This window comes from Corvus hawaiiensis, chromosome 13, assembly GCF_020740725.1.
Source record: "Corvus hawaiiensis isolate bCorHaw1 chromosome 13, bCorHaw1.pri.cur, whole genome shotgun sequence".
NCBI lineage: Eukaryota > Metazoa > Chordata > Aves > Passeriformes > Corvidae > Corvus > Corvus hawaiiensis.
The window spans coordinates 10,608,015-10,632,697 of record NC_063225.1 but is presented as its reverse complement, the minus strand read 5'-3'; the positions used below and the strand labels follow the sequence as shown (position 1 = coordinate 10,632,697).

General features: G+C 46.6%; 1 protein-coding gene across 2 annotated transcripts in view; it reads left to right on the top strand.

Moving 5' to 3' along the window:
* IGDCC3 (immunoglobulin superfamily DCC subclass member 3) overlaps nt 1–24,683 on the top strand; it is a 102,636-nt gene that overhangs the window by 7,859 nt on the left and 70,094 nt on the right. For both annotated transcript variants that reach the window (XM_048318029.1, XM_048318030.1), the window contains exon 2: nt 2,316–2,621. In XM_048318029.1, the coding sequence (XP_048173986.1) occupies nt 2,316–2,621 (306 nt within the window). The remainder of the gene's footprint in view (nt 1–2,315; nt 2,622–24,683) is intronic.

The window sequence follows — 24,683 nt, the reverse complement described above, 5'->3', positions numbered from 1 at the left end:
GAGGCAAACATGATTATCTCCAATCACAGGCCTTAATGATGGTTGTTATAATGACAGCAATTGTGGGAAGGGCATGTAATTATGTTGATTCTTCCTTTTATTGTACATATAATAATAAGCTGTTTTATCTAAGAGTGCAGGGGTGCTGGGGGAAGATGGGGCATTTATTTAATTAAGATTTTTTTCTGATTGCATGTTAGGCTAAATCCTGAAATCTTCAATCTTTCTGGAGTCAAAGTCCCTCTTGGTTCAGTGTCAGGATGCAAGGATCCTTATCCTACCTAACTCACCAGAGCACCTACACAGGGAATGGGGCCCCAGCATGGTGTTGAGACTCTGACCACTTTGCAGAAAAATGCAGAGCATTCATCTAATTCCTTAATTTTCACCAAAAAAAAGTAATTGATGGGTTTGTGCTGGCTGCAGTCTGACTTGCTGAGAGGACCCCAGGGCTATCTCATAAAAAAGAAGTCACAGTGAGCGATAGATCACTGAGATGGCTGGAGCTAGCCTGACATTTTAAGACTTAATGGGTTAATAAAGTGTGTATTTTAGGTGTCTGTCACTGAGTGGGGTTTGTCCATTCCCTGCACACACTCATACCTTGTTGGCAGTACCTTTGGCCTGGCCCTGCAGTACCACTGCTGTCTTTGTCTGCTCCATCCATCTGCCTCGGCTCAGGTTGCACTCAATGTTTATCCCCCGTAATCCAATTTAAGTTGCCGTAGAAAGCAGTCGGGATTTACAGAAAGAAAAAAATCTCACTGGCTTTGCAGAGCAGAAAATACACTTTTTTTCCTTCTCTTTCTTTAGTGTAACTGCCTCTTCTCATTTCTGTTATTCTTACCATGCATTAACAGTCTGCCCTCCACCCTGGTTTGAGCCTAGCGTGGGGGGATCCTGTCCTTGGTGGGGTCTGTATGAGTGACAGGCATTACAAAGCCTGTGTTGTGGCTGGTGTTTGCCAAGAGATATTGCTTGTATGCATCCCAATTCTGTGAGCATCTGTGGAGTTGGTCCCACTAAGCCTGTGAAAGAGGGAAGAAGCTGTATCACAGGTTGGGAAGACACCCATTGAAGGGCCAAATGCATAAGTGAACTGTTAGAAAGGCTTTCTCCATATTTGGATGAAACTGTAGTTTTCTTACTCTGTTGGAATTTCTTCACCATTGCTCTTCTTTCAAAAAAGCGCAGTTCACCTCCATCCCTGCATTTACAGCCTTCAAATATCTGTATAACTCCTGTCTCTTGGTCGCTTTTTGTCTTTCATGTCTGCAGGTATTTTGGCCAATCTTTAAGCAATAGTTCTATTTCTGTCATCTTCTGTAGTGTCTGTTCATGACTATAGGGCAAATTATACCCTCAAAAGGTATGCTGTGACCAAGTGAAGCATAACATGCCAAAGACAGAGCGTTTAAATGTTCTGTTGGCAAAAGAAGTAAATTAGGACGTATCTGTGTGATGGGAAGTGAGGGTTTGCCTATTGTTGGTACAAAGTCTGCAATAACTTATCTCTCGTGGACATTGTTTAGTGTAATTGCTTTGCAAGAAACCTTTTGTGTGGCTGAGCTGGAACATTGTGCGTTTGTATTTTGGTGCTTAACTTGCTCTTCATTAAGGGCTGAATAGCACCATGCTTTGCCTGTTACAGCATGAGAGAGACCAAAGTGACAGAAGGGCACGGTGTTGTGTGCTAGAGGCAAACAGCCTCCTGCTCTGCCAAGCGGGAGAAGTGTCGGGAAGATGCCGGTAGCAATATGGTCTGAATCGGGAGCTGCTGATCCCCCCTTCACCCCCACCGGCTGTGCTGCAAACAGGTCTGGGGCATGGCACAGCCCCTCTGCCACACTTTTCCCTGGTTATGGGGGGAGAGGAATGGCTTTCTGGCACTGGTGTGCACTTCTGCTCCTGCGCTGGGAATGGCTGACACCCTGTGCTTGTGCAGGTTTTAGTTGTCTAATGCTGCACATCTGCAATGGGAGCTGAAGAGGCAATCCTCAGAGGAGTATGGAGTGGAGCTAGGGTTTTGCAAACTGCTGGAGGGGTGTGCCTGCCTGTCACCTTCACTGGAGCCTCCAAAGGCAGCCTTGAAGGACTTTGCCTGTGGTTTTGCTTTAAGAAATTACACCCTGAGGTTCTGAGAGCAAAGCCTTGGGAGGCAAAGCGTGCCCATGGGTTTTGTGTTTCTCTGAAACACTTGCACCTTGTAGCCCATCCAAAATGTTTCCATCATCCCCTGTTTGCTGCCAGAGCAGTTGACTCTTGCTGCCACTCATGGACACACTGCTGACTCTGTCCTTCTCTCTTCATTTTAGATTTTGGCCGTTCCTCCGAGCTGGCATTCGTTGTGGAGCCTAGTGATGACATAGCTGTGCAGGAGCAACCCTTGATCCTCTACTGCCAGGTGGAGGGCATCCAGCCCATCACCATCACGTGGCGAAAGAATGGTGTGATGATCCTGGACAGTGAGAATGCCTTTATGTTGGCCAACGGGTCTCTCTACGTCTCCCGCTTCCAGAGGGTCCGGGGAGATGGGTCCTCAGATGAAGGCGAGTACGACTGCATGGCACAGAACCACTACGGGCTGGTGGTGAGCCGGAAGGCAAAGATTCAGGCAGCAAGTAAGTACGGGCACTGTGCCACCCCCACCTCACAGGGCAATCCCACAAGGGGCACTGGCTTTGTTGGGAAGTGGGAGGGTGGCATGGTGGGTGCTGGGTTTTCATGGAGGGGGGGTTTAAAAAGAAGGAAGAGAAAAAAATCCTGGAGCTGGTGTCAAAATCTGGCTGGCATCTAATCTGTGTAGCTGTTCAAGTGTGAAAGAAGAGCTCATCAGCTTTCTTGGGTAGAAAACTAAAACCCACCTTCTAACAGTAAATTCTCTGTGTTGGAGGTGTAAGTTACAATCAAATCATGTGGTGAAGTAGTCTGTGGTTTGTGTGTCTCCTGTGGTGAATTTGGAAGCCCCTTTACTGTGCAGCACAGCTGGGCTCTGCTTGCCAGGCAGAGCTTCCCAAACCGTAGGCAAAGACCTCCTGAAGGTCATGGTATCTTTCATTTGTTATTTAATGCTGGCAGTGTAGAGGCAGCAAAGTCTTATTTACTACCTGGCGTGGCAGTGCCTTTGGGGGCAAGGCTAACAACACCAGACAGATTGTCTGATGGGGGAGGCTGGAGGAGGAGGAGAGAGATGAAAATGTCAGTGAGGGTATGAAATTTAAAGGTGGGGGAGGAAGAATTCCAGGGCAGGCTGTGACTCCAGCCCTGCACACTACCTGGCTTTAGCCTCTTGCATTGCCCTGGCCAGAATGGTTGGGCTTATTGGGTCTCCTGGTTCTCCACTGTCAGCTCTGGTTGCTGATTGGTGTTTGTCCCAGGACTGATGGCAGAGCTGGGCGTCATGGTGGTTTCTGTCCCTGTTGTGTTGGTGGCCTGCTTTGCCCACAGACTGTCTGGGGGCTCTGGGAGTGCAGCCACTGATCATTTTGGCATTCAACCAGAATTGCTGCTGGGTGTAATTTCTATGTGAGTGTGAGAATGGGTCTATGGTACAGCCGCGAGACCTGGTGGAACACTGGTTTGTTAAGTTTTGCTGAAGGGTTCTCCAGCTTGTTTGGGAGATGGCTACTGCTCTTCTTTCTGTGCAAGTCACTTACTAATGCTTCTGTTGCATTTGCAAATATCACTGTGATTTTCTGGTGCAAAGCAGGAAAAGTGAAGGCAAAGTCTGTGGCTGAGGTCCTGTCTGCATTCCCCAAAGTGGGGGGCCTTTTGGAGCACTGCTGCCCGCTCCCTGCAGTGCCAGGGCCGGCTGGCAGCCCACCAAGGGAACACTCCAGCCCTTGTGTATAACAATTCCCGAGTGCATGAAGTGGCCATCTGCAAACCTAGCTTTTCAGGAGTGTAAGAAGTGACATTGTCCAGGAGCCAAGGGCTTTGGGGCCGTGCCAGATTAGCAGCTGGATCTCAAACTTGTCAGTCTTGTGGTGCTAAACCTTGGAGCACTTTTGGTGAATGGCTCTGGCATTTATGAGCTGGAAGCTGACTGATGCACAAGCACAATGCCAAACTTCTTGGACCTGTAAACTGGAGGCATGAGAGCCAGAGGAATTACCTTTGAGATTGTGGGTTGTAAACACTGTTATCATGGCTCCTGCATCAATATGTATGTAATGTGCTGTGTGTCCCTGAATAGCGTTTCCTTTTGTAGCCATAGTTTCACATGAATCAAAGTGAAAAAGAGATTGTGTTGAAAATGCTCTGGGCTCTATTCTGGCTTCAGGCTTCATTTGTTGCCAGCCCTGAAAAGAGGTCTGGGTGAAGCCAGCACAAGCAGGGGGCCCCCCAGCCCTGATGCTACAGGTGCCCGCAGATAATGGGAATAAAACAGGATGTTGTGGGCAAATGTAACGTGCTGCTCAGGGCAAGCTCCCCCACTGTGCCTGAGCCACAGGAACACACTCTTGCACTTAGGACTCTGCTTAATCGTAGATGAAATCTCCTGAGAATGAATCACAGTTGTGCCCTGAGCTGCAAAGTCTCAGAGTGGTTACACACAAGAGATAGTGATTTTCCTTGCTCCAAGTCCCAATCAGCAAGTCAAAGGAGAAGGGTAATTGTCCCCATTTTAGGGACCTTTGCATCGAAGGAATGGGTGCTAGCTGCTTGGAAGGGAAAAAAACCCAAGCGCTAAGCAGACCTTTGCGGAGCAGAGTAAATACTGCCGATGGGTAAAACCTCATCCCAGTGCTGAGCTCCTCTTCCCTCTGAGCCTGACATCTGAACACAAAAGCAAAGGAGAAATAAAATCCTTTCACAAACAAAAATCTTGAAAGTTGATCAAGGCTGTGCTACTGAGGAATAAAAGAGATCTGACAGAGCGGAGCCCCTCGAGAGCTCTGTTGCACTTTTCGCTGTCTTCAAAGGCAGGCTGTTAGTCTCATATCACCGTTACAGACCCTGGCTTTGTATTATTGCTTGGAATATAATCTTCTTGGCTCGGAGGAATGTACATATTTGCATTCAGGAAATGTGGGCTGGATATCATATTTTTATGTTTCAAATTTACTTCAACACTTGGCATTGAGTAAAATTTAACTGGAAGAATATGCTGCTCTCAGCCGCTGCGCGTGCGGCCCTGATGGGCTCAAGGTGCCGGCAGTTTCCTCAGGGAGCGGGTGCATCTTAAACCCTTCATCCTAAAAATTAACTCATTAAATTTATTTAATTAAATTCTGAGGTGTTTCTGTATGTTGCCATTATTAATTGAAGATACTCAGCGGAAGGAAGTGGACCTTGGCTGGTTTGTGGATTGGCTGGTCAGGTGCTAAATACATTGGTAATATTTTCGTAGTGTAACTTTCTTTTGAACAAGCACAAGTGTGCAAGAAGTCTACGCGTGACTGAGCTGGGTGGGGAGGCCCTCAGCATTTCTACCCTCTGCCTAACACCCTGGTTGGAATTCTTTCAGTTGCTGTTTCTGTGTCTGTTCAAACCCTGGTGTGTTGGTTTAAAAGGTTGTGGAATGCAACATGTTTTTATAATCTGACCAGGTTATTGAATGCAGATCTTTTCTGTCTCTCAATGACAGTTTCGTAATTTTGCATGACTCCAAGCCGTCTTAATTAAAATCAGCTTCATAGAGTGTTCTCTGGAGGCACTGCTTGGCTGTGTTTTCACAGGTCTCTGAGGAGCTGGATTTCCCCTGTGCCTGCCAGAAGCTGAACATGCTTTAGCTCTCTGTGGATGAAGATACCCTCTGAGCAATTGTAACATCCAGAGTCCGCTCCTCTGGAAGGTGGGCTAACCCAGAACACAGCCACCTTTCTTCTCATCACCACCCTTTGCTTAATGTGGCCTCACTTGATCCGATCATGTCATCTCATGGCATTTCCAGCCCTTTTTGCTGATGCTGTAATTTGATGGACCTGGCTCCACATCATCATAAATCACAGCCCAGCCAGTGGAGTAAGACCCATTGATTATATCACTCAATAACAAGCAGTTACCACTAATTGGAAATGCCATCAAACTGGGTATCGGATCAGGCTCTGCACGTATCCAGCCTGAGAGCAGCAATTTTCCCTGTTTGATCTGATGCTTTTTTTTTAAAAAAAAAGAAAAAAAGAAAGAGGAGAATTAAGTCAATGGTGCAATTTAGAGCCAAAGAGATTTCTTGAAGTTTGGTGAATTGGACCTGCCCAGTATTTGAAGTACTGCAGGACCTGATAATAACTCTGGACAGATCTGAGCTTGTAAAGACATTTTCTTCACTGTGTCTTGCTGCAGGGTGACTGGTTTGTAGTCAAGCATAGCAGCACACATCCCTCTGCCATTCCCAGCTCCCTGATCCCCTTTCCTTCTGCATCCTGCCCCAAATTCTGCTCCTTCATCCCACTGTGTGTGGCTGTCCGTGGCACTTACCCTGCCAGCAGGAGGGCAGGATTGATAGCTTGGGCAAGGCAGATGTTGTGACTCCCCTCTGCATTGATCCCTGCAGACAGCAGCAGCAGCTCCTCTTGCCCAGCCTGGAGACAAGCATGCTGTCCCCACAAACACACTGGCCACTGTGACCTCGAGGCCAAAGGTCTTCAGGTCATTGGCAAAATATAGAAGTGGGGAGGGCTGGTGCATATGCAAACTTGCAGGTTGGTTTCCCTGCCAAGCTGTGTGGCTAGGGGAGGAGGTTGGGAATCATAGGGATTTTAAAGCAGCAAAGATCTTCCCATCGTTTCAGCTCCTATGCACAGAATATATTCAGGGTTTAACCTGCAGCCCCCTTTCCAGGCTCTGGGGTGGTGGGAAGAGCTGCTGAGCCCAAATAATGGCAGCATTTATAAGAGTGTAGAGACAAGAAGGAAGTCTAAAAGGATTAGGGAGAGACAAAGGGGGCTGATTATTTTATGGGTCACAATACAAGGCATTAGAGTGAGATCACAAAGGGATATAATTACAAAAGAAGGCCATACTGGGGGGGATCAAACCAGGATTAGAGTGGGAAATGTTTTTACACAGTTTTGTTCCACTCATTATGAAGTTAGCATTTTAAATTAAGGTTTAAATAAGGTGACACCAAAGTTGTCACCAAGGTATTTCCTGGGCAATGCCACTGTTTGGATGCAGATTGCAAGTCTCAGCTCAAAACATCAAGGCAGACCTTAAACATGTGGGTTTGCTGTTGGTTTCTCTTGTGCCTGTACAGTATCTGTGTTGTCAGCAGAGCCCTGCCTACAGTTTGTGCTTAGGACAAGTTAACCTGTTTTTGCAGTTGGAAGTGGGATACTTTTGTGACTCCTTGTTTTACTGGTGCAAAATGTGCTGGAGGTAAAGGTATGCCCTGGTGTCAGTTACAGTTCTAGAGACATCTTCCTTTTACTCCCAGAAACTTTTTTGCTAATGGTCATTTGCATTTTCGTGCAGTTTAACTCTTGGTGTTACGTGCCAAGTTTCCTCCATCCATAAACGAGATATTTTCCCCCCTGTTGTGGCTCTGCTCACATTTAATGCCCTTTCTTCTCTAATGTCGAGCAGAAGGGCTCAGCCCTGACGCCAGTGATATTTCTATATTGTCTGTGCTTTGAATGCTTATGGCAAGCCCAGAGCAAATTCTGAGCTTGCAGCAGTGGGTCTCAGAGGGGAAAAATACCCATGAGGAATTACTAAAGGAAAAAAAGGAAAGCAAAAGAAATTAAGTAAAGCAGAAACACTGTGAGAGGTTTCCAGGAGATGGATATGATGGGTGAGCGGGTTATTTTCCTCCATCAGCTCTTTTGGCTGCCCCTAGGACATGCTGGTTCACGTGACACTGCTTCTCACATCTGTACTGTTGCAGTAGTTGGCCTTGTGTGTGCTGCAAAACAAATGTACAAATGTAGGCGTCACTAGGGGAAAATTGGAGAGATTTGACTGGGAATTTTAGTAGATTTGCAGGATTAAAAGAGTTTGTCACTTACCACCCACTGCATTTCAGTGTCTGCATGTAACAGCCAGGATTCATCCTGAGACTTGAGCATATTATAAGACCATATTTCTTTTGGCTGCTCATTTCTTAGCAGTGTGATAGTTATTTAAATATCATCTTGCACTTCTTTCCAAGGCTTCTAATGTGGATGTGCCAACCTTAGCTCCAGCAGTGTTATCTCTCATATAGGGGGTTCGCACTGCAGGCAGTAATGTCACTTAGTCATTTGTAGAAAGCTCAAGGGAAATATATCAGAAGAATTTCATTAATGGCAGCACTGTTGAGTTATTTGTCTCAATTAACTCTTGGAGCACAGCTGAGGAAGTTCTGACATCTCTGTGGCCTGCACCTGCAGCATGAGGCAGTTCTCTGCCTGCTTTTTTAACATGGTGTGAAGCTCTGTGATACCTGCATGGGCAGTTCTGTGGGGACAGCACAGTGCCCAGCCCTGTGTGCTTGTACCCTGCTTGTCCCTCTGCCTGCTGCTCTGCTCCAACCTCTCCTCGAAGTATTGGGCCACTCTCCTGTATCATTTTAATCAGGAGGACAGGTCTCTGCTTGTATGGCTTTCACTCTCATTTTGCCCTACAAGGGTCCCAGCTGGCCATGGTGTCGCCAGTGACATCCATGCACCTGCTGTGCCTCAGTTTCCCTTCTCTGAACCCAGGATGTGTTTACGGTCAGTGCCATGATTTGCACGCTCCTGTGAACACCTGAGGGGCCAAGCTGCTGGTTTGTGTTTATCAGGGACGCAGGTTAGCTGGCCATGGTGTTTCATCTGCACTATTGCTTCTGTCTGAGGGGTGCACAGCGCTGGGGCCAGGCTGGGGCCCAGGTGAGAGAGGAGCTGCTTTTCTGCCACCTTTCATTGGCAAGACTGTGAGTAGGAATCAATTTTGGGTGGCATTTGACCACGTTGCTTTGAACGTTTGGGGCCTTTGGGTGCAGTAGTGATGATATGAGCAAGGTCAGACCTCACAAATCCCTTCTTATGCGTGAGTCTCTGCACAGGTGCCAAAGCTGCTTTCCCTGAGCTGGTGGGATGGGACCTAGGAGAGACATCAGCCAGAGCTTCCTGACATCAAGGGATGCTGGATCTGAGCTCCATGCACCTCTTCTTCCACTCTGGTTTTGGCTCTATCCACCATTGCAGCCCTGTTGCTGGGGAGGGAGTCTGCTCCCACTCCTCCTAGGCACAGCATATGGTTTTCAGAAAGGTTCTTGCTTTAAACCCAATTTTACAGTTGGGTTGACTGAGGCAAAAGGAGGTCAAACGATTTGCCTGAGGTCACCCAGTAAGTGGCTCAGATTAAATCTCAACCCATGACGCTGCCCGTTCCCAGCGCTGGCTGTGCTGGCCGGACCAGATGGCCTCCTGAATGCAGCGTCAAGATCCTCAGCTTTTTCCCCACCTCATTGTTCTCCATTGTGGGCTTCTGAATGCAGGACCTTGAAAGTGAGAGTCATTTGGATTTGCCAGAGTCCAAGTTGTTCTGTTTAATGGCATGGATTTGCAGGAGAGGGTTTAAACACACTGTTTGCTACTGAGGTTGGAATTTTGCAGAGATTTACCTCTTTGCTTTGGTTTTCTGATGATAAAACTCTCTCTGCCCGACCAGCTAAAATTGGTCCCTTACCTGTTCAGCTGCCCTGCTGCTGGTTCACTGACTGCAGGGCTGCCTTTTCTTTGTACCTGTGCAGGTTTGTCCATAGGTCTCTTGGGTCCTGATCCTTGGGATAATTCCGCAGCACCACACCTCTCTGGTCTGTTTGTGCAGTTTGTGTCTTCCCCCTTAGCTTGGTTCTGGGATCACACAAGGGGTCAGTGCAAGGTGCTGCTGGATGGACAGTGTCATGTGTATACCTCTGGGAATCTGCAGACTCTCGTGTTAGCTCTGGAAATGCAGATGCTGACATCTCCCTCCTGATCTGATGTGCATCCCATACATCACCCCTGACAGAGCAAGGGCCACAGAGGAGCTTAAAGCAGAGCTTTAAAGAGCTTTTTAAAGATGAGCTCCATTCCTGCTCTCTCTCTGCTAAGCAGCAGCCTGGAAAAGGGCATCTCTGTAGCCTCTATTGGAAAGCAAGTGTGCAAATCCTTGGGATTGGGACACACAGAGCAGAGCCCATCTGCCCATGAAGCAGCAGTGCTTGGGTGTCTGGGGCAGACTGCAGTTCTTGGGGCAGGGGGGGTTCTCCTGCACCCACACATCCCTCTGTGTCCCGCCTTCCAAGGGAGGGCCCGCACTTCTGCACCACTCACATGGCTCAGTAAGTTGGCACCTCTTGAGCATGCCTTGATTAATGGTGGGTTTTTGTCAGTCCTAAGAGGCCCCATTATGTCCCTTTGATGCTGCATTTTGCACTTACCACTGTCACTGAGCTCAATGACTAATTTTCACAGGTCAAGGGAGAGGGACAATGGATCAGGCCACATTTGGAAGAAACAAATGAAATTTTGCTGCAACTGAGAGCACTAATTAAGAGTGAGGATCAATTTGGGTGTACAAAAGAGATAGTTTTAGGCTGCTGGTGTGTAAATGAGTGGCAGTGTTGCGGTAGCAAAAAAGGTTCAGTGTATATATATATACATATATATATAGTGTATATAGTGTATATATAGTGTATATATATATATATATAGTGTATATATATATATATATATATATAGTTCAGCATACTTCAGCTGCAGCATTGTATTCCGCTGCATTTGATCAGTTCTTCTGTGCTTATTCATCAAGGAAAAACGAGTGTTTTCCTGCCTGCTGTGCCCGGGAAGGGCAGGGACAGCCAACCTGCCAGATCAAGTCGTGGCTGATCCCTGTGAGATGTTTTTGGCCAGAAGGAGCTCGTGTTTCTTCAATTGCTTTGCTCATCTTGGACCATGGCATTGCAGGTTGCCTGATGGCTTTTGAGTGCAGTGCATGGCATTCCTTGCCCAGCTCTGTGAGCAGGATGATGCCCATTTTCATCCCAAGCCATAGCTCACCCTACCAAGGATTGCACTGTTCACTGAGACTCAAAGAAACACTGATTTGGAGCTGTCAGAAAGGGAAGGGACACAGTGAACTTGGATCAAGGAGAATGTCATGGATACAGAAAGGAGAACAAGGAAAACCAAGACTGCACAAGCTGGATTCATGGCTTCACTAAGCATTGCAAAAGTGTGATTCAAGTTTTCTTAAGTCTTCACATACAACAAAAAAGTCAGGGGTGATGTGTATTTGGGAAGAACTGGTTGCAAATGTCCAGGTGCCCAGTTAAAATTAGTTTGCAGATGCTTTTGATAAAATTGTGTCTGGTTTTGATTGGATTTTCCTAGGAACATCAACTGGAGCAGTCTTTTGCCAAGAGGGTTCTTCCAGGGCCTACAGGGTTCCCATGAAGCAAAGCCTAAATGAATATGAATCCAAACAAATTTATGGTACCAAGCAAATCTCCAAAATGATCAGGTGGAAGCAGCAGTCCATCCCATTTTCCCTTGTTATTTGGTGGTGTTTGCCCACAACCATATTATTCCCTGCAGCTCAGAATCTTCCCCAGAGGGCAGTGGGACATTCAGCCTCAGTCCAGAGGTTTGCTCTTGTCCTGGGCCTTTGTGGTGACATTGCCCTGAATGGCCAAGCAGTACAGTCGCATCCCTTTGGGCCCCAGCATGGCAGCTCTGTCCGAGGTGAGGGCACTTGCCAAGGGACTTCATTTCCTCAGAGCAGCATCCGTGTCCAGCTCACCATTGTTTCCCACAGACACATGTAAAGGGGTGGGAGGGAAAGTCCTGACTGCATCTTTCATTAGTGATCCTAATGCTCAGGAGAAGAGACAGGGCCCTAAGGGGGTCAGCTTGAACTGTCTCTCAAAAAAAAGGAGGGGAAAGAGAAGAAAAAGTCTTCACATGCTGAACTGGCCATTGGAAAGATGACAGCAGAAATAATCCTTTTTTAAAAGTTTTTTTTCATGACCAAAGAGAAAACAGTTTCCTTGTCCCTTGGGACATCCATGGGTGCTCTAAACTTTCATGAGGGCTCAGATGCCGCAGGCACCCACCACCTTTAAATGACAGGGACTGGTCAAAATCCTAAATATAGAATCTGGGTGCTACACTTAAATGTTCCAAACTTGACTGTTTGGCCAAAGCAGTGTGGTGGTTGATACCTTGGGAAGCCTGACTCCTGCTACTGATCTCAGGCAACTGTCCCAATACCCTTATATCTCTAGGAATTAGGGATGGCAGCATTGGTCCTCCCCAGATCTCCCCATCCCTGTTGGGTTTGGGGGCCCATTGCCTGCACACTGTCCTTGCCAAGCTGGTGCAGGGAGCCCTCACCCTACTTGAAGCTGTCAGAGCTCGTTACCAGCACAGGCAGCTCCTTCCCACCGCAGTGGGGCCGGGGAGGCCAGGTGCCTCCGGGTGGCTGCTCAGCGCTGATTGCTCTGTGCCTAATCGGGGCTGAGGAGTTGGGGCACTGTGTGGACCTCACGCCACTGCCAGCTGTCGATTTTCATAAGCCTCCTGGCTCTGAGTTTTCTGAGACCTTTGAGCTTGTACCCAACCATCCGGGAACCAGTCAGGGGGGTCAGAAGTTCTTTTATGGGAAGGCAGAAGTCCCCGCACCATATATATTCATATGTAAAACCCTCTTGGAAAAGGAGTTTTAAAAGCCGACATGGTGTAGGTGCACAGGAGGTATTTGTGTTGCTGTGCTGCGGAACATGTATGAGCCTTTCTGTTTTAGAGAGTGGTTTGCATGTGTTTGAAGCACCTCGATGATTCACACTTCTGCATCCCGTGGGGAAAATGGATTTGTTCTCTTACGCTCGCTTCCTGCCCAAGGGGACCCTGCTTAATTTTTCTTTTACTGACTAGGTTCTCCCAAGAATGAGAGATTACCTGATCTTCCAAAAGCATTTCCAATGTTCGGAGAAGTCTGGATGACTCACAACTTTTAATTAGCTCTCCTGACGGAGGCAAGGATCCCTCCCTTTCTCCCTCCTTCCCTAACAGAGAGGTGGTGATTAGAATTACAATGAAGATAATCCAAACTGTATGTGTAGGGTTTTCAGTAAGCGGAGAACAAAGCAGGACATCCATCTGGTGAGTGTGAGCCCATAATACCTTTCTGCTCATTTCTCCAGTGCAACAGGAGCTGCTTGGGACGGAAGCAAGCTCATTATTTTGGAAAGGCTTGCTGACACGCAGAGCGGGGCTGGCTTGTAATCTCCGAGGCACTGAAACCACTGCTCAGGAAGGAGCATTGCTTTTAATTTTAAGTCTACCTTTGTATTTCTCCTTGTTAAAATCTGCAGCAATGAGGGATACCAGCCTCTTCTGAGCCTGTCCTTAATTAGTGTGTGAAAGATAGATGCCCTTAGTTTTAGCAAGGCTAATGAAAGCTGTAAGGGAGTTTTAAAAGGCAGCCAAGCTAAGCCTGTTCTGTGCAAACATTCCAGCAGCAGTGAGGAAATGCATTAGCTGGGGACAACCTCCTTTTGGAGTGATGCTATTTCCCATCACTTAAAATCTCTGTCTGAGAGAGCTCCTGCCTCAAAACTTTGGCTTCCCTTTATGTCCTGTCTTTGCAGTGGGACGCTTGCCTGTGCCATGGGATCAGCTTTCCCATGCTGTGCCCTACAGCAGGCAGGGAAGAGGCAGAGTTTGCAGCAGAGAAAAGCGGTGTTGGGCCCTCAGCCACAGTGCTACTGTGCTTTACGGTCAGCTGGGTTTTGCCAGGCTGCTTCAGTACGGAGAGAGGATGGGCACACTGTGAGAAAGGAACAACAAAAAGCCGTTGTGGAGGAGCAGCCGGCGCTCCGAGCTGCTGCTCGCCGCCGTGCCGGCAGCGCAACGCATGCCTCGACTCCTGCCATGGCAACAAGTTCATCCTTAGGCCAGGACAACGCTTGGGTGCAGCGTGGCAAAGCAGCCAGGAGCCAGTCCAGCCTGCGGCATCCCCAGCATGACCCAGGGAGACAGGAGGGATGGGATGAGGTTTCATGCCTGCAAGATGCTCTGCCAGCTTCAAGATTCAGACTGGTGGTTTCCCTACCGCAAAAGCACAGGAGAGCTGCAGGGAGATTCTTCTGAGGTCACGAGCTGGGCAGCACCTGTGTGTGCAGTCATGATGGCTCTTGCCCTCCAACACAAAGAGCTCAGGAAGGAAGATGAAGAGCCCAGATCCAAGGAAATGTTGGCCAAACACAAGGAATCCCTTCCTCTTATTAGTGCTTCAAGCATTAAAAAAATTCCCCCCTGCATACCAGAGTTAGGCACAGCCTTTGCTTGGAAGGAAATGTCTTTTTGAGCCGGGATGCCGGTGCCAAACTTGCCGCGGGCAGCCCCGTGTGAGCCAGGCGTGCCGGTGGAGTGCAGCTGGTGCGGCTCAAAGGGAAAATATGATCAGCTGTTGAATGGCAGAGATTTGAGACGTCACGCCAAGGCTTCGCGTTTTGATTTTGTGAGGCATGCTGTGAAATTCATAGGTGGAATATTTCTAGGGAGCTGCTTTGCTTCCTCTAGGAAAAGTGAGGTGGAAGAGTGGAAAATAAATGATGTTCTCTATTGACAGCTTCTAGCATTAAAAACCTGGTCTGAGCTGTCTCTTCGTTCTCAAAATCGTGATACCTGCTCTGGGTTCTTGATATCAAAAAATAAGAAATTATTATTTCCTTTAGGTCACCTATTGACTTTTAGCTGGTGCACTTAAAAAATGTTTCCAGCATTAATGATTCGTGAGGAAAAAAGGAAGCTTGAAAACATCTCGCTTTTAGCATAACGAGAGCTAAGGTTGACAGAACTGTGAAATCCTGGAAGTTGGGGCTTCACGGCATTGCCAGACATCAGAAGGTCCTTGATGACATGATGAGAGCTGGGAAAGCTGAATAAACTGATGTGCTTCTTCCATTCTGGTCCCTTGTCATGTAAATAGGCTCCAATCTGCATGTCAGATCCCTTGGGAAAAGGAGTGTAATAACATTAAAAATAAGGCATCAAAACCCCCAAGGTGTGTGTGTATGTATGTGTGTTAGCAATCTTTAAACAGGCAAAAAATATGCTTGGAGGAGTTTGGATGGGGTGAGAGGGCTCCTCGTTACCACTGTGCTTCGAATGCAAAAACGTAACTGCAGTGGCTTTAAAGAAAGTACTTTAATGCTACATAAATATAATTGCTTCGATGGAATGTCTTTAGCCTCCTGAGGGAAGTTGTAGTCTGTACGGCTTTAGATATGAATGGACGACTCTGTAATTGCTATTGTTTCGGAGACACATTAGGAGGGCCTAATGCTGATCATTCCTGGCATGTTGTGGAAGCGGAGTAATGGCAATCCCAGGCAGCGGGAAGGGAGAGGGGATTAGTATGCATTTTTCAGGATGAAAAACTGACAAATGCTTCAGGACTGGAAGTTTTTCTTCTCATTAGATTGTGGGCTTGTAAATTGTATTTGATTTTTTTTTCTTCCCCCTTTTCCTGCTGATATGCAGAGTGAAGGTATCTAATTCCTGGCAATTTAGGCTTTGGATAATGAGCTTGAAGGCAGCATCTCAGAGGAGTGCAGAATTGGTGGGTTAGTACATCAGCTCTGGTTAATGCAAGCTCCTGATTCAGACAGGGTCCAAAACAACTGGTTCAGAGAAAAGAGCAAAATAGGGGTATTGAGAATAAGTATTTTTTACTTTAAAAAAAATTTTTAGTTGAACATGGGGTTTTCTGATACGTGGGTTGTGCTTCCGTCTCTGGATTGGGAGCAGCTACGTTTGAAAAATCACAACCTGGGCTTAGAGATGATTCCTAAGAGATAATTTGGGTTGTGTCCTGGAGACTGTAAACATCCTGTTTTCCAGCTTTTCTTCCCAGCACAGGGCCTAGAAAGTCTAGCAGACTGCTCTGGCATGGTAAGCAACTAGGCAGGAGCTGAGAAACCTTACCCTATCACAGCAATTCTGGCACTGGTGGTATTTTTCCTGAAGACAAGTGAAATCAGGGTCCTGAGAGGTAGCAGTTGGATGTTTTTTCCTGCAGGAATATCTGTCAGGTAGTAGCCAAAAAAGAGGTGAATTTCTGCCCTTGGGTTGTGTGTCGCCTCTACAGTGCTGGTCTCATACCATCCCATGTGCATCTCCAACTTGTTTTCTGAAGTTGGTTCCAAAATATTTGGGAGCTGCTACTCAAAAGATCTGGAGAGTGAGCCTGGAAAAAACTCTTCTGGGAACAAACCAGAAGAAATGGGGTTAGGTTCTTCATCATTGCTCTGTCCTTGTGTAGGGACTGGTACAAATACCCTCATCTCCAATGCACCTTGAGCATCCTGTTACAGAACAGAAGGTAATAACTTAGTGATGCTTTCCCTTGGATGTTGAACCTCAAGTGGTAAATCTTGATCCAACTTGGGATTTATTTTCTTCTGGAGATTTTTACTGCCTTCAGAAACTTCATGTAGATGAGTGAGATTTTATGGCTCTAAACTGTTTGATTTTAGAGAATTGTTTTTTTCCCCAGGGGCTTTTTTTTTAATGAAGATGAGAGGAATCATGTAATCCTTGATATACAATAGATTGTCCCAGATTAATAACACACTGTCTTTCACAGTGAATACGATCCTGTCCTGCTGTAATTTACTCTCCATCCTGGCATGCTGTTAATTAGGATGAATACTTACGTGAAAGCTCCACATACGGCCAGTGCCACCTTCCATAATAAGTCACCCCAAAAACATGAGGAATGAGCGGTAGTGAGTCAATGAAAATCCCGACATAAATTGACTTTTTGTGTCCTGGCAGTGCTTGGCTGAAAGCCAACGACAATAAGAGCCTGGCGTGCCAGAATTCACAGGCAAATAACACTTTTCCACTAGAGCATCCTTACGAGACACCCTCCCAGCAGCCGTCCTTCCTTCCTGCCACTCATTCCCTTGTGTCCAAGGAGGCTGTCGAGGCGGTGAGCGAAACATCTCGGTGTTGTGACGGGGTGCGATGAAAACATGAGTGACAGAGTGACATTTTGACAGCCTGACTTCAGGTTCCTACTGCAAATGTAAATACGTTCATTTGAATCCAATTTACACAACCAGAAGTTTTTAATGGAAAATAAAGGGGGGTTGCTTAAAGGTGACTTTTTGGGAATCCAGGGTATTTGTGGACTTCTTAGCGGGTTCAAACTGCAAATTTCCATGGTGTTGTGGAGGTCCAAGTGGTCTCCATCCCACTTTGCTCCAGTCATGTGTTTTTATATCAAATTGCTTTGTTTTCTCCCAGTTTAATGCTAATCCCTGTCTGAGATGAGAAATGTGGTTCACTAAATGTACCTACTGAGCAGCTGATAAAATTGAACTGCAATCCCATCCTCCTGAGATCAAGGACTCCTTAACACCCAATAGTCCATTTTATCTTTTTCCTAAGGGGTCTAATCTGTTGCTCTTTCTGACTTGGAGACTTGCTGTGTTTTCAGTGGAGAAGAGTCACTGAGTGTCTTGTCAGGTGGAAACAAGAATGGCTGAATTGCTCTTCAAAGTGTGATTTATTTCAACAGTCTTGGCACCTTGGGGATTTCTTATTCCTTCTTAGTGCTCCTTGTGGTAATTCCTCCCTGAGATTTGGGTGAGTAGTACTGGAAGGTGCAAGTTCCCACTGCAGGAATGATACAGCTGAGCCTCAGTAGCAGGTGGTGTGAAATGATCCCCTGCATGACAGCATGGGGATCCACCTTGGATGCAGAACTCTTATTCTTCTGGGATCTGATTGCAGTGCTGCTCTTGTTCTTTCCCAGGGCCTTTTTCCTCCTGGTTTTCTCAAATAGATACTTTTGTCTCTTCTGTGGTCCTTGGAGAATCTGCTTAGTAGTTCTTTATGGCTGCAGTATTTTGGGTAAAGCAGCTGGACTGAGGGGACAAGATGGACCATGGCCAGATATGGCACAAGTGCGGGAAACTGAAGGTCGCTTGAGGCCAGACCCTTATCCTGGTGTTCGGCACACCAGAGCAGCATGTGGTGCCTGTTGACCCCCACAAATGTGGGTCCAAGTGGGCCAACAGACTGGAGTCAGCACCAGTTCCCCAAGGGACTATTTACTAAGGAGGGTTTAAACAACATTAGGAAAAATTTCTTAATGAAAAGGGTTATCAAGCATTGGAACAGACTGCCAGGGAAATGATGGAATCACCATGCCTGGAGGGATTTAAAAGACATATAGATATGGCACTTGGGGACATGGTTTAGTGGTGGCCTTTGCAGTGCTGGGTTAATGGTTGACTTGATGATCTTAAAATTCTTTTCCAATCTAAATGATTCTGTGATTTCCCTGGGTGTTACAAAATGTTAGGAAAGCACAAGGGATGTGAATAGAGTGTATAGGAGTCTGGCTTTTCATGTAGTTGTGTCCTTGGACCAAGCTGGCTTAAGCTGGTTCTCTGATTTTCTCCTAGCTGAGAGTCTCTGTCTCTCCCAGAGGGAGTAGGACTAGGGAAACTCAAGAGTGTGTTAAATCCATGTTGTTTTGTAGCATTGAAAAGAGACTGAAGCTTTCCACTCATTGTATACTCATCATTTGTTGTTTGGGTCCTGTGGTTTGTGTCAGAGTCACCTTGTAGCTGCTGGTCCTCAAATGAGTGGTTTAAACCTTGGTATTTAAAAAATTTTGAAAACAGATTTTGGGGTATTGGTTTGTTTTTTTTTTTTTTAATTTATTTGTTTGGGTTGTTTTTACTGCATGTCTATTAGCATATGGGGGTTTTGTCTGTACAATACTCCATTCCTGAGTCTGTAACTGGAGTGGATGAGTTACCTTGGCTAAGAACCAGCAAATCTTTAGTTTTACCCACAGCTACAGAGACCACATGGACCTTGTAGTTGTAGGTGTTTGACTTGGGCTGCCTTGGGACGGGGAGGTGAGAGATGGGCTCCTAGCAAAGCCTGAGTTTCACACCTGGAGTTTTGTTCCTCCAGGGACTTCAACAGCGTGCATTGCTGTCGGTGCATGGAGAATGTCACCCAGGATTTTGAAGAAGTAGCAGATTGCCTCCTCCTTACACTGAGACCTGTGAACACCCATGAGGGATGCTAATTAAGCATCTGCTTCCTTCTCAGCTTTAAGTGAAAGGGTGGCAAGTTAAAGTGACAGTCAGACCTCATTTATCTTAACGAGAAGGGTCAGGAGTTTAATGGAGTTTTGCTTAGTGAGGGTGTTTCAGCCTACTTTGTGTTTGTTTGGGAGATGTCTCTGCATTTTAGATCTGCAGGGCTTTTTAGCTTGGGTGGTTTGCCTGCATGGGATTCAAGGGCCTCTGCAGTCTTTCCTAGGGAGAGAGGTTTTAGAAGAAATCCAGGAGGCTTTCCGGTGTGTCTGCTGTGATTTTCTAAATGATTGGGATAATGATACAGTGAATTTTGCAGATGACTTCTCCCTGGCCAGCAAGGGGCTGTGTTGCATCCACCTGAGGTGTGCCGTGCTGAGCAATGGTCACTTTGGAGTTCTTGCCTGTAACAGTTTAGACATTTAGCCAAAGTACTTAGCAGATACCAGCAAAAAACAGGGATTGTTTTTACATTCCAGAGTCTCACCTTGTACTTACTACTTCTGAGGTCTGTTTGACACCACACTGACATATTTACAGTGTAGCCTTACTGTATATAGATGGAGTAATCAGGCAGTCACTCAGGGCTGCAGCAACTAGGCAAAAGTAAAGCTCTTTTTACTAGTTCACGTGCAGCACCACACTGTGTGCATAACCTCATTTCTCAAGCCTGTTTCCTGGGTATTGAGCATAGACCCCAGCAACACCTACCCCTTGATGGAACAGAGCTCCAGCTGGCCTGTATCAGCACAGCTCCAGCCAAGAACAGCCCTCCATCTACAAAGGACTATGCCAAGATTAGCGAGGGAATTCATGCAGGGCCAGCAGAGCAGGTGAACGGTATCGCTGTCATTTTTCAGAGGGGACAGGAAGGAATAGGAGGGGTGGGATGCTGCTGAGACAGTCCAGAGCTGTGCTGCAGAACTGATGCAGAGCGTGAAAGCCTGCAGTCTCTTGTTGGGGCTGCTTGCCGTGCCTGGGGAGGAATTCAGACCTGCTCTGCTGGAGTCATTAGTGCTCATTCAAAGCCAACATCAAAAGGTCCCATTCTAATTCGATGCTTTTTAACACACAAATGGCAGTAAGATCATTAATTATTGCACTTAACCAGCTTCAGTGATTTAACACTTTGTGAGTGTCACCAGTGAAGTCTTTCTGGTGCTGTAAGTGAAGAGCAGAGTGTTGCCAGCTGTTGAGGTTGGATGGTGCTGCAAGCAGACAACAACTACCTGCTCTCCGAAGAGCCACATCTGTGCTGGGATATAAACTCCATCTGGCCCAGAATATTTTCATGTCATGGCCTGATGGCCTGTGAGAGCTCTCTGCTCCTGCTTTGCTGCCCAGGTAGGTATGCAGGATCATGTCTTTTGGAACAGGAAAGCAGTAGTGTGAATACTTTGTGGTGTGGGAAAGTGGAGCACCTTGTCTCATCAAGACAAATGTCTCTGAGGTCTCCTGTAGATAAAGCTCTGTTGGATTCTCAGTTTGTGAGGTGTTCAGCAGCTCTAAAAGTGTTACTTTTCTTCCACCAAGCACAGTGCAGTGGGACTGGAGTAGGGAGCATTCCCAAGGGACGTCTCCCTCCACCTTGGGAGATGTTGGCTTGAGGCAGAGGTGCCTTGGCTTGAGCTCTTTCGAAGCTGAGGAATTCTGCAGGCAGCTTGTAGCTGTTTTTGCTGAACATGGCTGGTAGGCAACAGGAGAGCCAGGCGGTTATTTTCCATCCAGCCAGTTTTTGTCACCTACCACTACCCAGGAGGAGAGAATTTCCCCCCTCCTCCAGAGTGCGAGACCTCATTGTTCCCAGCACCTGAGGCATGCAAAATCCCCCTTTCCTTCCTGGAGGAAGGGTCCAAGGGTAACCATGGCTGATTAGTGAGCCCTGAGCAAAATACGGGCCAAAAAGCTCACACCCATTACTGTTCATGGAGAGAAAGCAGACCCTGAAAACAAGGTGCAGCTCCTGCCCTGGACATCAATGGCTGTGACAGCCTCACTCCCTTGGACTCTGACCACCCAGCAGAGCAGGGCTCGAACTGGGAGGCTCGAATTGGACCTGGGATAATCACACTCTCCATCTGGATTTGTGTTTGGCATGCTGGGGGGGACACATCCCTTGCTAGACTAATGAGACTAGGCATATGTGACATTTTTATGACTCCTTCCCGAGCTATTTCCTCCAAGTTTTTAGAATTCAATTGGATTGCTTCCCCCAACCCCCTGGTGTTGTTGGGAAAGCCATCTGCAGACAGAAGAGTGATGCAGAGATAATGCTCCTGGTGTGGGTCTTTGACTTTATAGCTCTTATATCTTTCCTTTAGGGTTTCTTTGTCTTTTTGCCAGGCACAGACACATCTCTCTGGGCATTTCCCTTGGCCCTGCATTAAGATCTGCCCAGCCCAGCACATCATGGATCACACTCATCCCACAGCCCTCCCAAGACTTTGTTGCAAGAGGTGTTTCGGAGCAGATGTCCCAAACGAGCATTTCCCAAGTTCTCACCCCACGAGAGATATTCTCAAGAGGAACATGCTTCAGTTTTATAATGTAGATGAGCCTCTCTTTTTCTTTCTTTTTATTTTTTTCCCCTCCAGTTTCCAGCCCCAAAAGTAGGTGGTGAATTCTAAGGCTTGAGGGAAGCAACCACACAAAAGCCTATTACAATCCAGTCACATTGTGCAAGGTGAGGATTTGCAATTTTAAGCAGAGGGAGAGGGAATCATCATGATAATTACATATAATACCTAAAGTACCTATAAATACAGATGTATATTTATGTAAAGCCTCTCCCAGCACATGAGTTCCCTGTCTGGCTGGGGTTGCCAGACCACCCTGTCCTGCACAAACAAATGAGTTAGAAAGTCCGAAATTCCATCCCTGCCTTTCGGGGCTCGTCTGGGGAATTCCTGAGTAATGGAGGTTGAATTGGGTCACAAGGGCAGCGGGGAATAAATCTTCAAAGGTTAGCTCTGGCATGAAGTCTCCTTTTTTAGGCATGTGAGGGATTCTTTTGTTTTGCTTTGTTTCCCAAAGCCCCCCCCTCCCCAGCAGGGGAACAATACCTCACTGGGGCCAAGCCTGGCTGGGCAGAGCCCCGCAGCATTGTCCAGGGGGCCAGGGAGGGGGCCGGGGGGAGAAATGACATCTTAAAGAATGGTGCTTCTTCTTATGGACACTTAGTAGATCAGTGTGCATTCAATTAACCCTATAAACCGTGCAAGGTCCAGGGAAAAGGCCTTTCAGGCATTATGGATTGGAAGTATTAAGGGGGATGGGGGCAGAGCTGTTGGTGAGTCCAGTTTAAATAAAGCCCATTAGGCAGGGGCAGTGAGGTGGGGGTTGAGAAAGGGGATGTTTTTCTTCTGAAAATGAAATCCATGCACAGTCTCACGTACTGATCTGGATTTTCCTTCAGTAAAGTTAGGAATCTTTGCACAGCTCAGGCTGGGTGTCTTGGTTAGGCATTTGGTCCAATTGTCTTTGGGTTTGCTGGCTCGGGAGTGAAGGGATCCTGTAGACTGTCTTGGGTGGAAAAAAGATTTTACATGAGTATTTTCCTCCTCCTCAAATTTTTGCTCAACCCCGAATTGTGTCCTAAGGCCTCAGCTGTAATAGCCTGTGGGACATCCTTGACCTTCCTGAGTGCATGTTTGATGGTCCCCAGGGTATGAAAACATCTAAATGCTTCTGTGAAGGACCAAAACACCTTGGTTTTTCCAGTTGTGCCTCTGACATCTTGCAGGGTCACTACAAAGTACTAATGTGTTTTGAAAATACAATATTGATTCCTATTAATGTTTGGAGGATGGTCAAATTTTGAAACTTTTATGTGCCCCATCATTCACCCCAAGCCCCAGTGCCAGTCAGGGCTGATTAGCCCCTCCAGGATGAGAGCAATATTGTGAGCAGAGAGACGGAAACAGCCAAATTTCTTTCAGTGCATATGGCTAATATTCACCTGGAGAAATCCAACCCATTTGTAGATATTAAACTAGACACAGTAATAAGTTCAGTATGTATTTCAATTTACTTTGCTGCAAATAGATTTAATTTACCAACTGCAGAGTTTGAGATGGAACTGCCTGTGTTCCCGCCATTTTATGCTATGTTCTGAATATATTATACGTAAAGTTGTAAATTAATAGGCCTGTTTATGATTTGTTGCACATATGACATGGACCTGCAACTAAATTAACAGTGAAGTCTTAGTGTTGCAGAGTTTAATTACATTTGCAGGTGAATCAGCATCTTATTCCTCTGTCCCTTCCTTAATGTGAAGTACACTGGAACTGGTTTTTTCCTTCAAGATGTGGGTATTTTGTATTGTTCTGAAAGCTGATCTGTGAGATCTGCTGGACTTGCAACTTAGCTTAGTCAGCACAGTGTGGCGGGCTGAAGAACCTCTAAATCCAGGCTGAGCCTGTTAGTTAACAGCTGTTAGTTGGCTGTTCTTAGGTGGGATGTTTCCTGAATCGGGCCCAGATCAGGCGGTGTCAGCTGTGCTGATTCACTCCTGTGAGCAAACTCCTAATTGCTGGAAGTGCCACCATACTGGTGAGCCAGGAATGTGGACTTCTGGAGCTGCAAAGTTAAACAGTCTGATTTTTGAACAGAGCAATGAATTTAAAGTAGCTGTGGTTTTGCCTGCTAGTGAAGTCTGGTGGTACCAAATAAGGAGGGTATCCTCCCTTTCCCCCTCTGCTTTGTATTGGTTTCCTAAGGAAACAGCACCTATGTAGCTTCCCCTGTCTTGGGAAGTGCTGCAGAGCTTGGTGCTAACAGCTTTATGCTGTGTGCCCCTGAAGATCTGCTAAAGTGTTTGGCTTCTTGGAGGAAAAGAGATGATGTGGGGCTCAAAGTCCTGCCCTAAATTCTTCCCTAAAATGCGCCATTCCCTCAAGGAGCAGGTTCATACAGAGCTGGAAACTCTTTGAGAAGATGTGGCTGTGGAGAGTGGCATTTGTGTGGCTTCCTGCCAGCACCCTGGGGCTTTTCAGGGGCTGTAGTACCCACCTCCTTGGAGTCTCCAGAAGTGTTAACTTTTCTGGGATCAGAGCCACAAAGTCAACACTTGGTGGCAATACCCTCAGCTGTAAATTGTGTAGGTGCTTTGCTGCCCCACTGGATTGAGGGCTCTTTGCACAACACCTTTGGAAGCTGCCTCCATCCTTGGCCTGTTAGTAGCATCTTGTTGACCTTTTTGAGCAGCTGGAATGAGATAATGAAGTCTTGCTTTATTAGCTCTTTTTAAAATTATTCTGACCAAAATAATGGTTTGCTTTCTCCCTGCATTGCGTTGATTCACTTTTAAATAGCACTGAGCCCTTCTGTTAATTTAAAAGTAGCTTCTAAGCACATCACAATACAGATCACATCCTAGAAATAAATATTTCTTCTTTCCTGAATAAATATAGACAGAGTCAGCAAATATGAAGCATCTCTTTTTTCTGTTGTCTCAAAACTGTGGCATTCCCGAGATTGATCTGTGCTTGCTCGAGGGTGTGCTTTAACAGGAGCACATTTGGGATATAAAGTGGGGAAGGCTCTCAACAGCTTTTAATTGGAGTTGTTGCTTTTGATGGGGCTGCACTAATTTCCAGTGGCTTCAAAGCTGGTGGGGAGCAAGGAAGGCTGGTGAAATCTCAGCTCCATCCACGGG